The 16,843-nt window shown below is 40.6% G+C and overlaps 1 protein-coding gene across 1 annotated transcript in view; it reads left to right on the forward strand.

Annotated features, from left to right (window-relative positions):
* Positions 1–16,843, forward strand: part of LOC111875781 (DIS3-like exonuclease 2) — a 33,172-nt gene that overhangs the window by 14,257 nt on the left and 2,072 nt on the right. Inside the window, exons 8-14 of the mRNA XM_033750205.1 lie at positions 668–852; positions 6,381–6,551; positions 8,279–8,471; positions 10,310–10,483; positions 11,425–11,669; positions 14,743–15,013; positions 15,316–15,506. Of these exons, the coding sequence (XP_033606096.1) occupies positions 668–852; positions 6,381–6,551; positions 8,279–8,471; positions 10,310–10,483; positions 11,425–11,669; positions 14,743–15,013; positions 15,316–15,506 (1,430 nt within the window). The remainder of the gene's footprint in view (positions 1–667; positions 853–6,380; positions 6,552–8,278; positions 8,472–10,309; positions 10,484–11,424; positions 11,670–14,742; positions 15,014–15,315; positions 15,507–16,843) is intronic.

Genomic DNA, 16,843 nt, shown 5'->3' on the forward strand with positions numbered 1-16,843 from the left:
AGGATATTTTCATTTGAAGGAGAAAGCTCTAGATCGCATTAAGTGGAGGAACTGTTTTGGAAGAGACTGTGGACCTGTCGTCTTGACAGATTACAGATGAATGAATGAGAATAGGTTTTTACTGGAGGATGGAGACAGAGTCTTCTCTCTGAAACATCATCTAAAATAAAATGAGGACAGTAGATAATGTCAGAAAATTAATCATTGTGTTACTATGCCATTGCAAGCCTTTAGTTCAAATTTATTTTGGGGTCCCATGACCTACTTAGTGAAGAAATTCTGTTAAGTGAAATAGTCACTTCCCAGTTTAAGTAAGAGGCAGGACTCAAACATAGTAAAATTGTCTCTGTGCTTAATTAAGCACCACACCATAAAGATGTATAGGGGAGTGGAAGTATATCTCCAGGCATTAATTTCAGCACTAGATTGCTTCACACCTAGGAAAAGAGCCTCCAGTACCCATTGGATAGGAGGCTTGGTGGGCCCCAGAGCCACTGAATGATGTGAAGAAGAGAAAATCTCTTGCTCCTGTCAGAAATCAAACCCCTATTCTTCTATCATCCATCCTGTACCCCAGTCTCTGTACTGCCCCCTTCCTGGTTTCTACAAGGTATGTATAATGTTTTGGGATCCTCTAATACAGCAGTTTGGTTTTTATTGATTCCAGGTTGTGTATATCTTCGAAAAAGTACATCCACAAGTTGGTGTAGGATTTCTTAAACCGATGCCAGATCAGAGCAAGGACTTTGCCCTCTTCTCACCAAGAGATCATCGTATTCCACGTATGAGAATTCCAATAGAAAAGTGTCCAGAAAACTTCCTAGTGGATGCTGAGAAGTACAAAGATGATTAGTACCTAGCGCATATCAAAAATTGGAAATTTGTAAATTTTGTTTTGGGGTAAGAGACATGTCCAACTTACAAATAGTTTTTATTTTTGACATGTCACTTGTAGATGATTGTTGTATGGCCTGTCCTTTAAATTACTCATAAATGAATTAGAAGCCAAATATTGGGCATAAATCCTGGAAGTCTATTGTCCATGGTGATTAGAATGTGAAAAACAGGTAAAAATGAAACATGCTTATTATATTGTACGTAGGCGAGTCAAATTAAAACCTTAAATATTTTTTTGAAACTTCATTCATCGATAAATTTCAATAGGTTTCACACCTTCACTACACAAAAACCAAATAACAGAATGCTGTTCTTCCCTGGTGCAAGTCTCAAGTGGAGCAGCCATCTTATACTGGTGCTGTGACGGTGTTCGTGCATCTGCACTATGCTACAACCTACAGGCCATTCTGCACGCTGTTTGTAGCACGCTTACCAACTTACAGGATAATGGCGCGAAATTTCGATTTTTTATTACAAATTTAAGGTTTTCATTTGACTCACCCTCGTACAAAATCAGGATTTCTGTATCAAGGTATGTTCAGATATCATGTTATTATTGTTCATGCATGTAGGATAGTAGGAACAAATCAAAATTTGATTCAGGAGGAAATTAGGAGGAGAAAAGTTGGGTAATTCTTGTTACCATTCAGTCCAGAACCTCTTGTCTTCTCATCTGCTGTCTAAGAACATAAAAGTTAGATCATACAGAACTAATTTTGCCTGTGGTATTGCATGTGTGTGAAACTTGGTCTCTGACATTAGGGGAGGAACATAGACTGAGGGTGTTCGAGAACAGGGCGCTGAGGAGAATATTTGGGCCAAAGAGGGGTGAAGTGACAGGAAGTTGGAGAACACTGCATAATGAGGAGTTTTGTAATTTGTGGTCTTCAAGTCAAGGAAGATAAGATGGGCAGGGCATGTATCACACATGGGTAGACAAAGAATCAGAATGAAAGAGTCCACTAGGAAGATCTAGACATATGTTGAAGGATAATATTTAAATAGATCTTAGATAGAATGAGTGGTATGGACTGGATTGATCTGGCTCAGGATAGGGACCGATGGAGGGCTCTTGTAAGCATGGTAATGAATCTTTGGGTGCAAGTCACAGGAAGATGAACCGGTAATATATTTAGACCAGTAATATGTTGTCTATCCTACTATTATTTATCAATGGAATGTTCCAGGAGTATCTCTGGGCTTGTGTGGCAGACTGAAAGTCAGCCAATACTGCTTTCTCAACTCTTACATAATTATAGGGATGGGAAACGTTGGCACTAACTGAGATATTGGGTGGCACTTGTGATTACAGGCTTTATCCACAGTAACATTTGGAGCAACTTAACAGTTTAATAGTTCATTAAGCCATTGAAGACGCTGTTCGGATTGTTAATTGGTTTATTTAACAACCTACAAGTCTTGGCTACAATTAATTATAACACTATTACGGGTTTACACACTTTACAAACCCTACACACAAATCTCTACACACTGTCCTCAGTATTCTACACGTTTTCACAGTACAATACAGGAGCTATACAAGTGTCACTGTATAACACACTCCCAGTTATTTCTCTTGAGAGTCAAGCATCTGCTTCTCACGCTATCACTTCTGATCACACGTTCCGGTATTCTTCTTTCTGGTCAGGTACTGTTCCATCTGCACTGTGTCACTCCTGCTCACACGCTGACTCACTGGCTCCCTGGCTAATTCGTAACTGACTGTGAATAGTGTTCGCTGCTCCTTATTTAGCCCCGTTACGGACAACACAGAAAACAGTTACGTAATAGGCACCACTGTTGCATAACATCGTGTTTACCGACTGCCTAGGAACAGTCGTTGCACGGACTCACCGCCATGTTTACAAAGGCGTTGCTGGGCAGCACTGCCACTAGTTGTTTATGGCTACGTAGCAACTGCGGCGTCCCATGTTACGTCACCACGGGAAAGGGGCATACCGAGCGTTGCACACTGATGGACGGAGTGGTGGTATGTGACATCACTCATGAGATCACAGAGTTCACATGACCCCCACCTCCCGCTACACCATCCACGTCACAATACATTTTCACTCTTCACTCACTCATGGAGCTGAGCCCTTATGGAGGAGCCACCAATTCTGCAGCTCCTCAAGATTTCCTAGCATTTTATGGAACCCGACGGTTCGTTACCATGTTCACAAGAGCCCTCCACTGGTCCATATCCTGAGCCAGCTCAATCCAATCAATACCATCCCATCCTATGTCTCTAAGATCCATTCTTACGTTATGTAAATAGGTAAAGCTGTCCCTGTAACAGGCAGTGAAGGCCCACACGGTTGTGAGATGTCAAGGCTCCCACATTTTCTCTGAACAGTTGACGGTAAGATTGTCAGCGTTACGTGCTGGCCGCCCTTTACCCTCAGGAAGATTCCTGGTACTCATTTCTGTTAGAGGCTGAGTGGACCCCAGGGCCCTAGTGCAGCTGGTAGGATTAGGTCAATTGAAAAATCCAATGACATCGGGAATCGAACCCATGACCTTCTGGCTTGTAGCATAGTGCCTGAACGAACTATGCTACTGCATGCCCATCTTACTTTATGTATCCACCCCAAATACTGAGAAATATGGTTATCCAGAGAAAGCTAGTTAGAGGAAAACACAATGCTATTGTCACGTGTTGGGTGTATAACACGACAAATAACTTCATGCCTTATTAATATAGTGAATTTATTCCACTCGCTCTTACAATCACACAATTTACAATCTGACAATTACTGCCATTGGCAGTATCACAAATACCCCGACATAAGATAGACAGCTATTGACTGGTTAACTGACTCCCTGGCTAACTCTTAACTAACTCTTGAATAGTGTTCGCTCCTCCTTATTTAGCCCCATTATGGACAACACAGAAAACAGTTACGTAATAGCCACCACTGTTGTCTGACGCTGTGTTTGCCGATAGCCTAGCAATGCTGTCGGGAGTTGTTTACTGCTGAGTAGCAACGGCAGCATCCCGTGTTATGTCACTGTGGGAGGGGGCGGGGTGTTGACTGGCCTATTACCGTAGCAACCGCAACACTCCGAAGGTGTTGCGTCACGGCTGACGGGGGAGGGGGTGTCATGCATAGCGCAAATGCGTTACACTTCTCCCTTCTAAAGGTTGTTCGTCCCAAACAGCCTAACCGTACATCCCTGTTCCTTTTCGTTCCCGTTGCTGTGCTTGCAGTGTCTCCTGTTGTTTCGGCTACTCTTCTTGCAGTGACTATTCTTCATCCATTACATCCGCTCCCCTCTTAAGACAAAGCTCGTTTCGAGCGGTTCCCTTTTAACTTGCCAGAAGATCCAGTTGTATCCCATTCACTCCTTCACTTTCTCCCATGGCACATTCACTCTCTCTGGGTAGGCCGGTGCTTCTATTTTACCGGCTTCTCTTCTGTGCTCTGCTTCTTCTTCCTCCGGCATCTGAAGGTTCTCTGGGGAGTTTCCTTCTTGAAGGCATTTCTCCGTCGTGCCACTGTCGCACGACAGGATGTCTTCCTGCAGGTGGCAGCAGCTTCATCCGGGATTCATAATCTCCTCCGGTCCAAGATTTATTGAGATGTTCGTCCGACGCCATGCCACTGTTGCACGGTGGGACACCTTCCTACAGGGGGCAGCCAACTTCATCCGGGGTCCACAGTTTTCCCGTGTCGAATTTTTCATATTCCGCTTCTTTTGGTCCCTACGCCTTTTCTTCTTCAGTTCTCTGACCGGCATTACTTCGGCGTCTTCTACGGGTACCTCTTGTTCTGCCACCTCAGGTTTCATGTCCACTGAGGCCGGCTCCTCTTCTAGACATGCCTCCATTTCTTGGCAGGACATCATCCCATCTTCTTCTATCTCGTGTTTAAATGCGGACACCATCTCTGTGTGGCTGGTTCACATTTTATCTGGCATGGCTTCCATCCTTGCTTGGATAGCTATTGTTTCTGCATCCAACTTTTCTCCCCAGGCCCTCATCTTTTTCAGCATTTCCTCTTTGTCCTCGGCGTTCAGTTCGTCATCATTTGTTCTTGGCCAGCTCTGATTTCCTTGAGCAGCATTTCCATCATCTGCTTTGACTCCATTTTTGTCTTTTTTGCGTGGTTTTCACGTGTGTAAGTTCGTAAACCAATTCTGACATCAAATTATCACATGTTGGGTGTATAACGCGACAGATAACTTCATGCCTTATTTGATTCATTCATTCATTCATCAGTAATCTGTCAGACGACAGGTCCACAGTCTCTTCCAAAATAGTTCCTCCACTTAATGCGATCTTCTGTTTTTGGAAAGAGACTATCCAGGAAAAGTGATAATGTGGTAGTTTTTCCATTTGCTTTCCACATCGCAGTACAGCAGCCGTTCAAACCACTCTGGTCACGCCTGTTGCTATACGAACTTGAACCATCTCGAGCATCATTTGCTCTGTGCTTCAAGTCGCTGCTGATGACGCTGCTTCCGGCATCAGTTTTTGGTGTCTCTCTTCGTCTGATGCCTACCCTTTGACCTGTCCAGCAAGGTAGGCCCTGCCAGTAGCTACGCTACCGCTGGTATAGCTCTCAGGGTCCTTGGCATACTCAAACCCCCTCACCACGATAAGGTGGAGACACCAACGAGGGGGCCTTATTTGATATAGCAAATTTATTCCGCTCACTCTTACAGTCACACAATTTACAATCTGGCAATTACTGCCATTGGCAGTATCACAAATACTCCGACGAAAGTTAGACAGCTATTGACTGGTTAACTGACTCCCTGGCTAACTCGTAACTAACTCTTGAATAGTCTTCGCTGCTCCTTATTTAGCCCCATTATGGACAACACAGAAAACAGTTACGTAATAGGCACCACTGTTGTCTGACGCCGTGTTTGCCGATAGCCTAGCAATGCTGTCGGGAGTTGTTTACTGCTGAGTAGCAACGGCGGCATCCCGTGTTACGTCACCGCGGGAGGGGGCGGGGTGTTGACTGGCCTATTACCATAGCAACCGCAACGCTCCGAAGGTGTTACATCACGGCTGATGAGGGAGGGGGCGTCATGCATAGCGCAAATGCGTCACACTGTATTATCATGTTGATTATTTTAAATCGTGAAATACATGAAGTTAAATGTAAGAAGCTTCCTCCTGAGACTATAGTCTTGACACTGAAAGTGTTTTTAAATAACTGGTGACAGTACAGGACATTCTGGTGAGAACTAATCACGTACTTTCCTGTATTGTAACATGGAAAATGACATATGATGAATGTAAATTGTGTTAATTACTGATGATGGCCTAAACATGTAGCAATTTCAGAGTCTGTGGTGCATCTATACAAATAATTGTGTTGACAGAGCCTAGTAACAAAAAAGAAAGTACTCCAGTGTTAACCATTCACAAATATTCAGATACCTTCCTCCATAATTTTGGTACGTAATTAAATTAATCTGTAATATCTACATGTATGTACAGTAAGAATTTATTTTCTTTTGCACAGTGACATTATAAAGGAAATTGGAGTGTGTGGTGATCTGAATTCAGAAACTATGGCTATACTGCTGGAAAATGATATTGATTTTTCACCATATGATGTCAGGCTGTATCAGTATTTCCGTCATTCACCATTTCAAATACCGGTGGAAGAAATAAAATCAAGATCTGATCTCAGGTGAGTATATACACTCAGCTCTCGATTATCCGGGGGTGGATTAACTGGTTTGCGGGGCTTTTTTGAGGCTTATATGTTGTTTAATATTCATTCACTTTTGTTTCACATGGTGAGTTGTAACACTATTTTCACACTAGTGTGAACCGAGCTCAGCATTTTTTGGTCCCGTTATACTAACAGTGTTCTAGGGTAGGGGTGAAAGAATGCAAGGATTTGTGGAAAGTTTCAAGGACAGATATACCACCCCAATTAGTCTCTTTGTATTGATCTTCATGTGTGTTAGAAAAATGTCAGGGTGTAAAGGGAAGCATGTTGTGGTAAGTATTCAGCAGTAACTCGTGTGAGCCGGGCTTTGTTAAGCAGTGTTAAGTGTTAAGTGTGAATATTCATAAAAGTGTTGGATGTTGTTGAACACTGTGATTGAAATAACTAATTCATACTTCAGTGTAATGTAAAAAAAAAGTATTAAATAGGCCATGAGATGACATAAAAATGAGGTTGAATAAATTTAAATACAGGTAGGCCTATAGTATTGTGAAGGTACAGTATTACAGTACTACTTTTAATAAAATTTGTCTTAACTGGGTTTTTGATTAATCATGATTTCCATCCCCACCATTATCCCGTATAATCGAGAGTTGAGTGTATCTCTAGTTATTAAATTGTTATATACTTATCACTATGATCATCATCGTCCCACTTGAAATATTAGGCACATTGAGAGCTGGTATGAATATCACAAAACAGAATCATTACATTATTTCGTAGGTCTTCCCAAATTTGTCATACTTTTTGATCGATGTTTAAAGATCTGTTTCGGAATCCTGCCAGATCCCGTTCTCCAGTGTTTCCATCTCGTATTTATTTTGTAAATTCTGTTATTTATGGAGTTCATAGTTCTTCGAGAATTTATTTTTCCTTTCTTGGTCCAAAATGGTGCATGATATGTGTTAACAAAGTAATGAAATTATTTTTGTGTGTAATCATTTATTCACTTGTCTAAATCATCAGTCACCCCTTCAAAATAACACCCTTCTGATGCACGATGCTTGGCCTAGTGAATTTTCCACTCCTTATAGCAGGGTTAGAAGTCAGCTTGTCTTAGGGTCTTTTGATGCTGTCATTTACAGCTTTATGAGCACAGAACAGATTTTCATTATATTTGATATTGAGGAATTCTATGAAAAATCTGCAAGCCATTTCAATTTTCACTTAAATTTGAACATGTTTAGTGATTAACTTGCATGACGTCCTACATCAATTTCTCCACACATCTCTAAAAATATTTGTTGGACAGAACAGTATTTATTATAAACATTATAGAGTAAAATAAAACACATTTTTATGTTCAATGCATTTTCTCTGTAAGTCTTAAAAATTTTTTGAGATAATTAAACAAAGTAAATGGTGTGTGTATATTTTGTAACTTTCATATTCAGCAATTAACCGTGGCCTTCAGAACACAATCACAATGAAGGGAAAAAGAACAGAGGAAAATCTTCATTGATATCAGACTGTGTTAAAATCAGATCTGTTTTATTGTTTTAATGCAGTGCTATGGGAGTGGATTCATCTGGAAGATAAGAGCCAGTGGTGGGCTCTTAGACACCCAGTAACAAACATTCAGATTCTGTAAAAGGCAGAAAATTTCTTGACTAACTGAATGACTATCAGCTTCTCAGCTTTATGAGGTAAACAACTTACTGTGAGTGTTTGTGTGTTTTTAGGAATGAGTGCATTTTCACAATTGATCCTCAGACAGCACGTGACCTGGATGATGCTGTTTCATGCAAGGAACTTGGCAATGGCAACTTTTTGGTTGGAGTTCACATCTCAGATGTTTCATACTTCCTGAAAGAGGGCACCCCTCTAGACCAAGCAGTGGCCAAGAAAGCAACGAGTACTTATTTGGTTCAGTCTGTAAGTGTTGGTACCTATATTATTATTATTATTATTATGGAGGGGGTGGGTTTCCCCATGCACTGTGAACAGTTGATGATCTATTGTGCGTCCCCCTTAAATTATTCTACCAGTTGCCATGCCCTTCCAGTACTGGTGCTCACTATCAGCCCTGTTCTGCCAGCGAGGTCGGCCCTCTCTGGCAGTGGTCCCCGATACTACCGGAAACCACTTGGGTGGGAAACTTTGCCTAATTTTGCTCAGAGGTCTCCTAGAGACATGAGGATCTTTTACATGGCGAAAATCTACTCTCGTACCTTGAGTGATGAGGTGAGAACGTTACCCCTAGACTACGGAGGCCGCTTTTGTACCTATAAACTACCACTGTACTGTGTCACATGTTTTTATATTTTCTGTTTTACCTGTTCTGCCCCACCTTTTCATAGCATAGAAATTTATTCGGTATTAGTGAGAGCAGCTTCATAAATGAAATTAAGAAGTGGTACTGTGGGTACTGTAAAGGAAGGCAAACCCTTTCTTGAATTTCGTCTTTATTGATGAATATGGCCTCTCATCTTTGTGTCATGACACGGCCTCAGGTTGCATATTGAGAAAGGTCACTTCAGGAAGAGAGAGACTGGAAGAAGTGGTCGCTCTGAGTGAACCTTTGGTTCGCTGAGTGAAGTAAGGAGAAACAGAGCAAGGAAATGGTGGGCCTTAAGGGGCCTATTTCAAGGGCAGAGTGAATGGGAGGACAGGCAAAACACTGACAGGTGTTGATTGCAGGGAAAGGGGGAAGAAGGATACAAAGGACATAGTAGGAGAGAAAGGGATTGATTTCTAAACAGGGGCAGCATCTGTACTCTGAGGAGGCTGTGTACACTTCACCTAACAGTCAGTTTCTAGAGCCACATCACAGGAAGTCTTATAAAGCAAGCTCTTTTAAAGATGTCACATTCATTTGGCATTTTTCATACACTTCTCAGTTGCTCATGACCCCAGTCCTCATTCTTCCCATGTCCCTCCATGATGTTGGTAAACATCTGCCACCCTGCATGACATCATATCCCAGAAGACAGTATTGTTCATAGTCCCTGCCATGGGAACCTAAAAAGTCTGCATTGTTAAAACTGCTAGGGAATCTGGTAACATGGACATTTTTCTTAGACAGTGAACAATGAGCAGAAATCAAGTCATTTGAGTGTTTTATAAATTTCTGAAAATTTAACAATTTTTGTTGAAGACTCAGTGTTTATGGCTATATTTTTGATATTAATGGAATTGTTCTTTGGGAATTTGTGTCATGTGCCCAAACTGTGAATGATAAACATTTCTACACAGTGGCATCCGTAAGAAAACATTTACCGACATATTTGAGGATTGATGTATTTGCCATGTCATTGCTGCCTATGTCACTTTGATTTTTCTGTACAGGAATTTCTGGTCACAAACCAGAAGATGTATTTCATACTCTCCACATTCTCCAGCCATGCGTGACTTTCCTGTTTCCTGAATTCAACTTTGTATTTGTGGAGGAAGGCATTTGATATCAGTGTGATTAAAGAAAAGAATCGCAAGACTGCACATGTAAAGATCAAAACACAGGACCTTCATAGATGTTTCCAATAATAATGGCAGAATAGTTGAACTCACTGTATGAGATAATGGCTTGAAATAACCACAAACTACATAAAGTAAACAGGAAAACATTTATTCCAGAAATATTTTTGAATACATTTGGCATACATTCATTTAATTTGTAGTTCATTATTTACTAATTACCCACCATCTGAGCTATTGGAAATGTCATCAAATAAACTGAGAGGGATAAATTGGTAATTAGAAACCTATTCTTTCAGGTGTTCCATATGCTGCCTACAGAATTGTGTTCTATATGCTCTCTGTTACCTGGTGATGATAAGCTAGCTTTTTCAGTCTTCTGGGAGATAACACCGCAAGCAGAAATTCTGAAGCACTACATCACACGTTCTGTCATCAGGTCATGTGCTCAACTTTCCTATCAGCATGCACAGGTAAATTTTGATTGATGTGAAGCTTATGTGGTCATTCAGAAAAATTTCCTCATCCACACACTAACAAATTTATTTTCACTATGTGATCTTTGTTATTCATATTTCACCAATGTTTTTCCCCATTAAATTATTCTCAAATGACATTAAAATATTGTAAAAAATAAGGGATTTATGTATATCATTTCTTCCCCCCCCTTTCAGTTATTTTCAGTATTGCATATGCACATTTAAACTGTCATAGACAAAGAAATGAACTTAATTTTAATCACTTTATACGGCATTTCTGCCAATAGGTGACATTGCTTGTATATAGCAATGTTCTCAGGAAAGAAGAGGCTTTCACAATTTCTGTACCTGTGGTCATTTTTAGGTACCCTGAAGAAGTATTGTGGATTTATTTTTGTGCAGCTACTTTTACCCCCAAGCAGCCTTGGCAATTCGAGTAGTTAGTTGTATGTCAGGGCTTGACTTGGCAATCAAAGTGTTAAACACAGTGGTTATTATAGTGTCACATGTTAGAGTTACTCTCAACTGGGTTTTGGATTTGATATTGGATTTATTGACCACTTATGGATTGTAACTATAACAGTTTCACAGAATTACACATTCCAAATATCGCTGTAACTACAGCACACATACAGTCTTCTTAGTCTTCACAGGTTGTTTCTTGGCAGTGGATTTTAACACAGTAACTATAACAATCTCATTGAACTACAGCACACACAAAGTCTTCTTTGTCATCACCAGATGTTTCCTGGTAACAGATTTTAAGAGTGGAGTTTCTCCAACTTCAGTGCTAACTGCGCCAACTATGTCTTCTTGTCACAGTTACCCTGGGTCCAGATCAAGTTACACACTCAAATATTGAAATGAAGTGGAGTGGCAAAATTACCCTAAAGCATACCCTGAATACCATTAAGACTTCATTGTTATTATTGCAGGTTATGCTGGAAAACCCAGACAAACAGTGGAATAAAGATGAACTGCCACAAATCTATGGAAAATATGCACCTAAGGACCTGAGTTGTGTGGTGAATACTTTGAATCGCCTTGCTGTCATCATGAGAGCCAAGCGGTTTGGAGATGGTGCTCTGAAGATTGATCAGCCAAAACTCTGTTTCTCCCTGGTGAATGGAAGTGGTCTTCCTTTGGAGTGTTCATTATATGTTAACACAGAGAGTCACAGGTGATTGTACTGACTGATTGTCTCTTCCTGCAGTTATTATTAAAGACTCGAAACTACATCCAGTTAGGGATATTTTTTCTCCATAATACAGGGAATGGACAAAAATATGGAAACACCCAAAAAAAACACATTACCATGACTAACACGGTGTAGGACAACCTCTGGCTTTCAGAACTGCTTGCAGTCTCCTTGGAATGGAAATAGAGGTCCTGTACCATTCTTCCTGAAAAACATGGTAAGTTCTGTTATCGATGATGGAGGTGGATAGCACGCATGCAGATTGCTCTCCAAAACAGACCACAAAGGCTCAGTAATATTGATATCTGGCAATTGTGGGGGCCATGGCAGACGTGACACTTCGTCTTCGTTGTCAGAAAACCAGTCCTGGACGATGTGAGCTATGTAAACACAGGCATTGTTGGCTTGGTAAATGGCATCACCATTAGGGAACAAAGTTTGTACCATGGGATGGACCTGGTCGCCCTAAATGGTTACGTAGTCGTTGGCAGTGACGTGACCTTGCAGGGTAATGATGGTTCCGACAGAATACCACGATATGGCTGCCCATGCCATGATCAAACCCCCACCATGTTTCACTCTTGGCAGCAAACAATCTGGATCGTAACCTTGGGATGGCGTTCTCCAGACATAAACTCGGCGAGAAGTTGGAAACAGTGTGAAGGTGGACTCATCCGACCAAATGACCGTCTTCCATTGCTACATGGTCCAGGTTTTATGATTTTGGCACCACACTGTCCTCTTAGTGGCATTTTGATCACTGATGAGTGGTTTTGGAATTGCAGCTCATCCAGAAATACCCTGCTTGTGGAGTTCCCTTCGTACTGTTTTGGTGCTGACAGGGTTTGTGAGTGTGACATTCAGTTCAGCAGTCACTTTTGCAGCTGTAGTCTTCTTATTTTTCGTCACAATCCTACGCGATGTTCGTCTGTCTCAATCACTCACCACACATTTCCGTCTACGCTGGTGTTTATCGGATGCGGTTTTTTCGGTCCTCCTGTATGTGGTCATAATCTTGGATACTCTGCCTCGCAAAACACCAAAAACCTCGGCTACCTTGGTTACGGAAGCACCCACCATATGGGCCTCAACAATTTGCCTGCGTTCAAATTCTGTTAGCTCTGACGTGATGCACAAAAAAATGCACAGAACACTGTCTCGACAACAAATGAAGCTTGCAACATATTGCGGAGGTTGTACAGGTAGTGGTGTTGGGCAGATACGACAGCATGATCTACGTTGCTAAAATAAACACTTCAATTCAGGCATGCAGTTCACGAGGTTTTTCCATATTTTTGTCCATCCCTGTAGATTAAATAGTTCTGACTCCATGAATTAAGTCTTTTTGAGCTATATACAAGGGTTATACCTCCATGACAGCCTTCTGCAAGTAGGTACAGTGGATATATTTTCGTGACTTAAGTCTTCTGGAAATAGATGCAGTGGTTACACCTCCATAACTTAGATCTTTTGGAATTAAGTGCGGGGTTTTACTTCCATGATTTAAGTCTTCTGGAAGTAGAGGCAATGGTTATGTATATCTCTATACCTTTGTTACTTAAGTCTGCAGGTGAAAGGTAAAAGGTAAAGTTGTCTCTGTGCTTAACTAATTAAGCATTACACTGTGAAGATGTATCGAGGAGTGTATGTGTAGATCCACATTTTCTTGACCTTGGAACTAATTGGAAGTGAGTGATCAGTTTCACACCCTGGCCACTTTACCCACAAGGAAAGAACCCCCATTGTATAAGAGGCTTGGAGGGCCCCAGAGCCAGCCTGGATGACATGGAGAAGTATACAAACTCTTGACCCTACCAGGACTAAAACTCTGACACCTCTAAGTCTGTAGGTGGCCTCCATTTACCGTACTACCAGGTGCCATGTTTATACCACCATACCCCAGTCTTCTGGAATTATATCATGAAATTTCTGTCATTAGTATATATAAAAATGTAACTTGTCTGTTTCCTCTTTCCCACAATAAGCCTTATAGAGAACACCAGATGATACGAAGTTTAGCCCAAGCACTTGCAGCCAGTATGTGCAATAGCAAAGTTTGTTAAAGCAATGTGGAAACATCATGGTAGAGGTATAATGATTATACTGCTATGCACATGAAAATGACCTTGACATTAATGCTGTAAAAGTTTGAAAAGAAACACGGTTGCTGAAACAGAGAAATCAATGATAAGGGTTCTTTGATTTTCACATGATACAGAACATGACCAAGTCTAATTTAATTGTAAAAGCTAATTAAGTGAAGTCTTTATTAAATGAATTTCTGGGAGAATAGTTTTCCTTATATTAACTTAAGGTTATCACTGAATGGGAGTTGTGAGAAGTCACATGAGGAAACTGTTCATCTTCTTTTAAGACTGCATATAATTGTCATAAAATAATTTCCTTACGTAAGTAGTTAATGAACTTTTCTACATTAATAATAAATGATACAATAATATATTTATTTTTAAATTAATAACAAGTGAAATTATCCCTGAAAAAACCTTAGTTGAAAATTAGAGCATCTCTTGATATGCTACAAGCAGCATGTCTTGGGGGCATTTTAAGTATGTAATGTCACTCACCAAAGGTTATGGTCATACAGTAAGAATTTCCAGTAGAGAAAAAATGTGAATATCGGTTGTTGTGACTACACTCGCACTGAACCAAGTTACTGAAAATTTCACACACAAAATTTGGGTTATTTAATGAATTGAAAGTCACTAAATGCATGAAAGTAATATATTATTTGTATTGTACTTTAGCCAGGAGCAGAGAAAATATTCAGTAAATATGGGATTTCATTAAATAGACAGGTATGCCAAATCAGAGTTCTACTGTATTTATGCACACATGTATACAAGCACACAGATGCACAGAATTTTAGTACATATCTATGAGCATAAAGCATACAAGACCACAGCTATTTCTAACTGTTTCTTATCATTTTACCAAGTGTTAAATTATATTACCACTGCATCTATAAATTCTTCAGTAATGACACTAGGTATTGAACAGTTTAAATAAAAATAAATGACATTGAATTCATTTGCAGGCTCATTGAAGAATTCATGTTGTTGGCCAATATGACTGTTGCAAAACAGCTCTCTGCGGATTTCCCAGACCTAGCTTTCCTACGTTCTCATCCAGCACCCTCTCCATACATCATGAAAGAATTAAAAAAGTCTCTGGAGGAAAGAGGAATCTTCATTGATATTAGTTCTGCTGGTGGCTTACAAGCCTCGATACATCAGTATGATGGTGATGATCCCATTAGCCAAGCCAGGATGTTGGTGCTTAACAATCTGTGTGCCAGAAGCATGATTGTAAGTTAACAGAGATTTTTCTAATGTTGAAAATCGGTGATTTTTGTTAAGTGTTTCTGGCTCCTGCCCACCTTCACAAGTGTGGGGAAACTGTTTCTCAGATGGGGGTACTTATTAAACAGATTCTGTTACCCTCAGTGCTATGAGAAAGATCCACTGATGTCATTAATGTCCATTTTTAAAATTGAGTGTGACACCTTAAGTTTTTTCTTTTGGGAATCGTAATGTGGAATTTCTTAAGGAAGTATAACTTCTTGAGAAAGACTGTTTTATTTTCATGTTTCATTTCCTTTCCATTCCAGAGAGCCAAGTACTTCTGTGCTAATTTTATTAATGCAGAAGAAGGTTTTTGGCACTATGCCCTCAATGTACCTCTTTATACACACTTCACATCACCGATCCGGAGATACGCAGACGTGATGGTGCATCGATTATTGTGTGCCTCTCTTGGGTACTCACCTAAGCCCAATTGGAAGCCCGATTCTGTGCAGGCGTAAGTCAATGTCTTGGAGTATAACATACCTTATCCCTGCGACTCCTGAGTATTTCTTAGTTTGTTGACTCATTAGGACTAGAGTATACATACATGCTTTACCTTGTGTGTCGAAAGATGGCAGAGTATGTACAAGTTGTAGCTGACCACATGTATCTTGCCCCTTACCCCCCAAAACAATTGAAGAATTGTCTAAGTTACAGGCTGGAATATCCTGCGTATGGATGGAACTGCCCCCTCCCCCCAAATACAAAATTACGCACTGAGCTCTCCTTCTGTGAAGACCAGTGTTACATCTTATAGATGAATTGCCAGACTTTATTTAAAACATAATGTTTACAAGAAAGATTGCCATACAGGAGAAAAAAAAATTTTAAATCAAATATTTTGTACAGAAAATAGGCATTGAAGTACTGACATACTCAGAGCATGGCATATCTGATAGAGCCTGCTTCATATGCATAGTAATTCAACTGAACATTGCTGTCAAGTGGTAAATGCTCCTGTTTCAAATTTGGAATGTTTCGGGTTCAAATATTTGATCTGGACCAGCTGTCTTGACTGAGGTTTCCATGGTTTTCCTCATTCCTTCTAGGTAAATGCCAGTATAGTACTGTGAATTAGGCCATGCCTGTTTCTTTCCACATCATTTCCAATTCATTAATCAGCTCATCATGCAGTGCTGTAATCTGGACAATCGTTAAGGGTCAGTAACTAAAGCAAGACTAAACATAAGCTGTATCACTTGATTAACAAAGAGAAGGTAAAGTAACTAGACAAAAAATTGGATTGATATGTTGGTGGTTTCTCTATGTACCAAGTGTAGTGAAGATATCATCTTATAGATAATAGTGTTTCCTCCACACTGTAAGTAAGTTTGTACCTTCAAGACTGTTACCAGAACCTCATTGGTGGAAACCATGATACATTATATGAAAGTGTCATTATCATTAAATTATGAGACACTTTAAAGAAGCACGCATTGCTCATTTCACTTTTACAGTAATTACAAACACAACTGAGAGGGTGTTATTAAAATGCTGTAGAGAAGCAGAGTGTGAAGGTGTAGATAGAATTCATCTGGCTTAAGAATAATTCCAGTGGCAGGCTTTTGTGAACATATTGTGACATGTTGCGCAAAGCCCCCCCCCACACCAGCAGTGACGCGGTGGGTGAGTCAGCGCTCCCCTCCGACCCCTCAGCGGTAACGTAACGCTCGCGGTAATAGGCGAGTAATAACCCCGCAATGCGCAACGCGCGGTGACGTCACGAGCGGAGCCGAAGAGAGCCGAGCGGAGCCGAAGATAGCCGAGCCCCGTACCCTGGCAACTACGCAA

Source organism: Cryptotermes secundus, unplaced genomic scaffold (assembly GCF_002891405.2).
Source record: "Cryptotermes secundus unplaced genomic scaffold, Csec_1.0 scaffold775, whole genome shotgun sequence".
NCBI lineage: Eukaryota > Metazoa > Arthropoda > Insecta > Blattodea > Kalotermitidae > Cryptotermes > Cryptotermes secundus.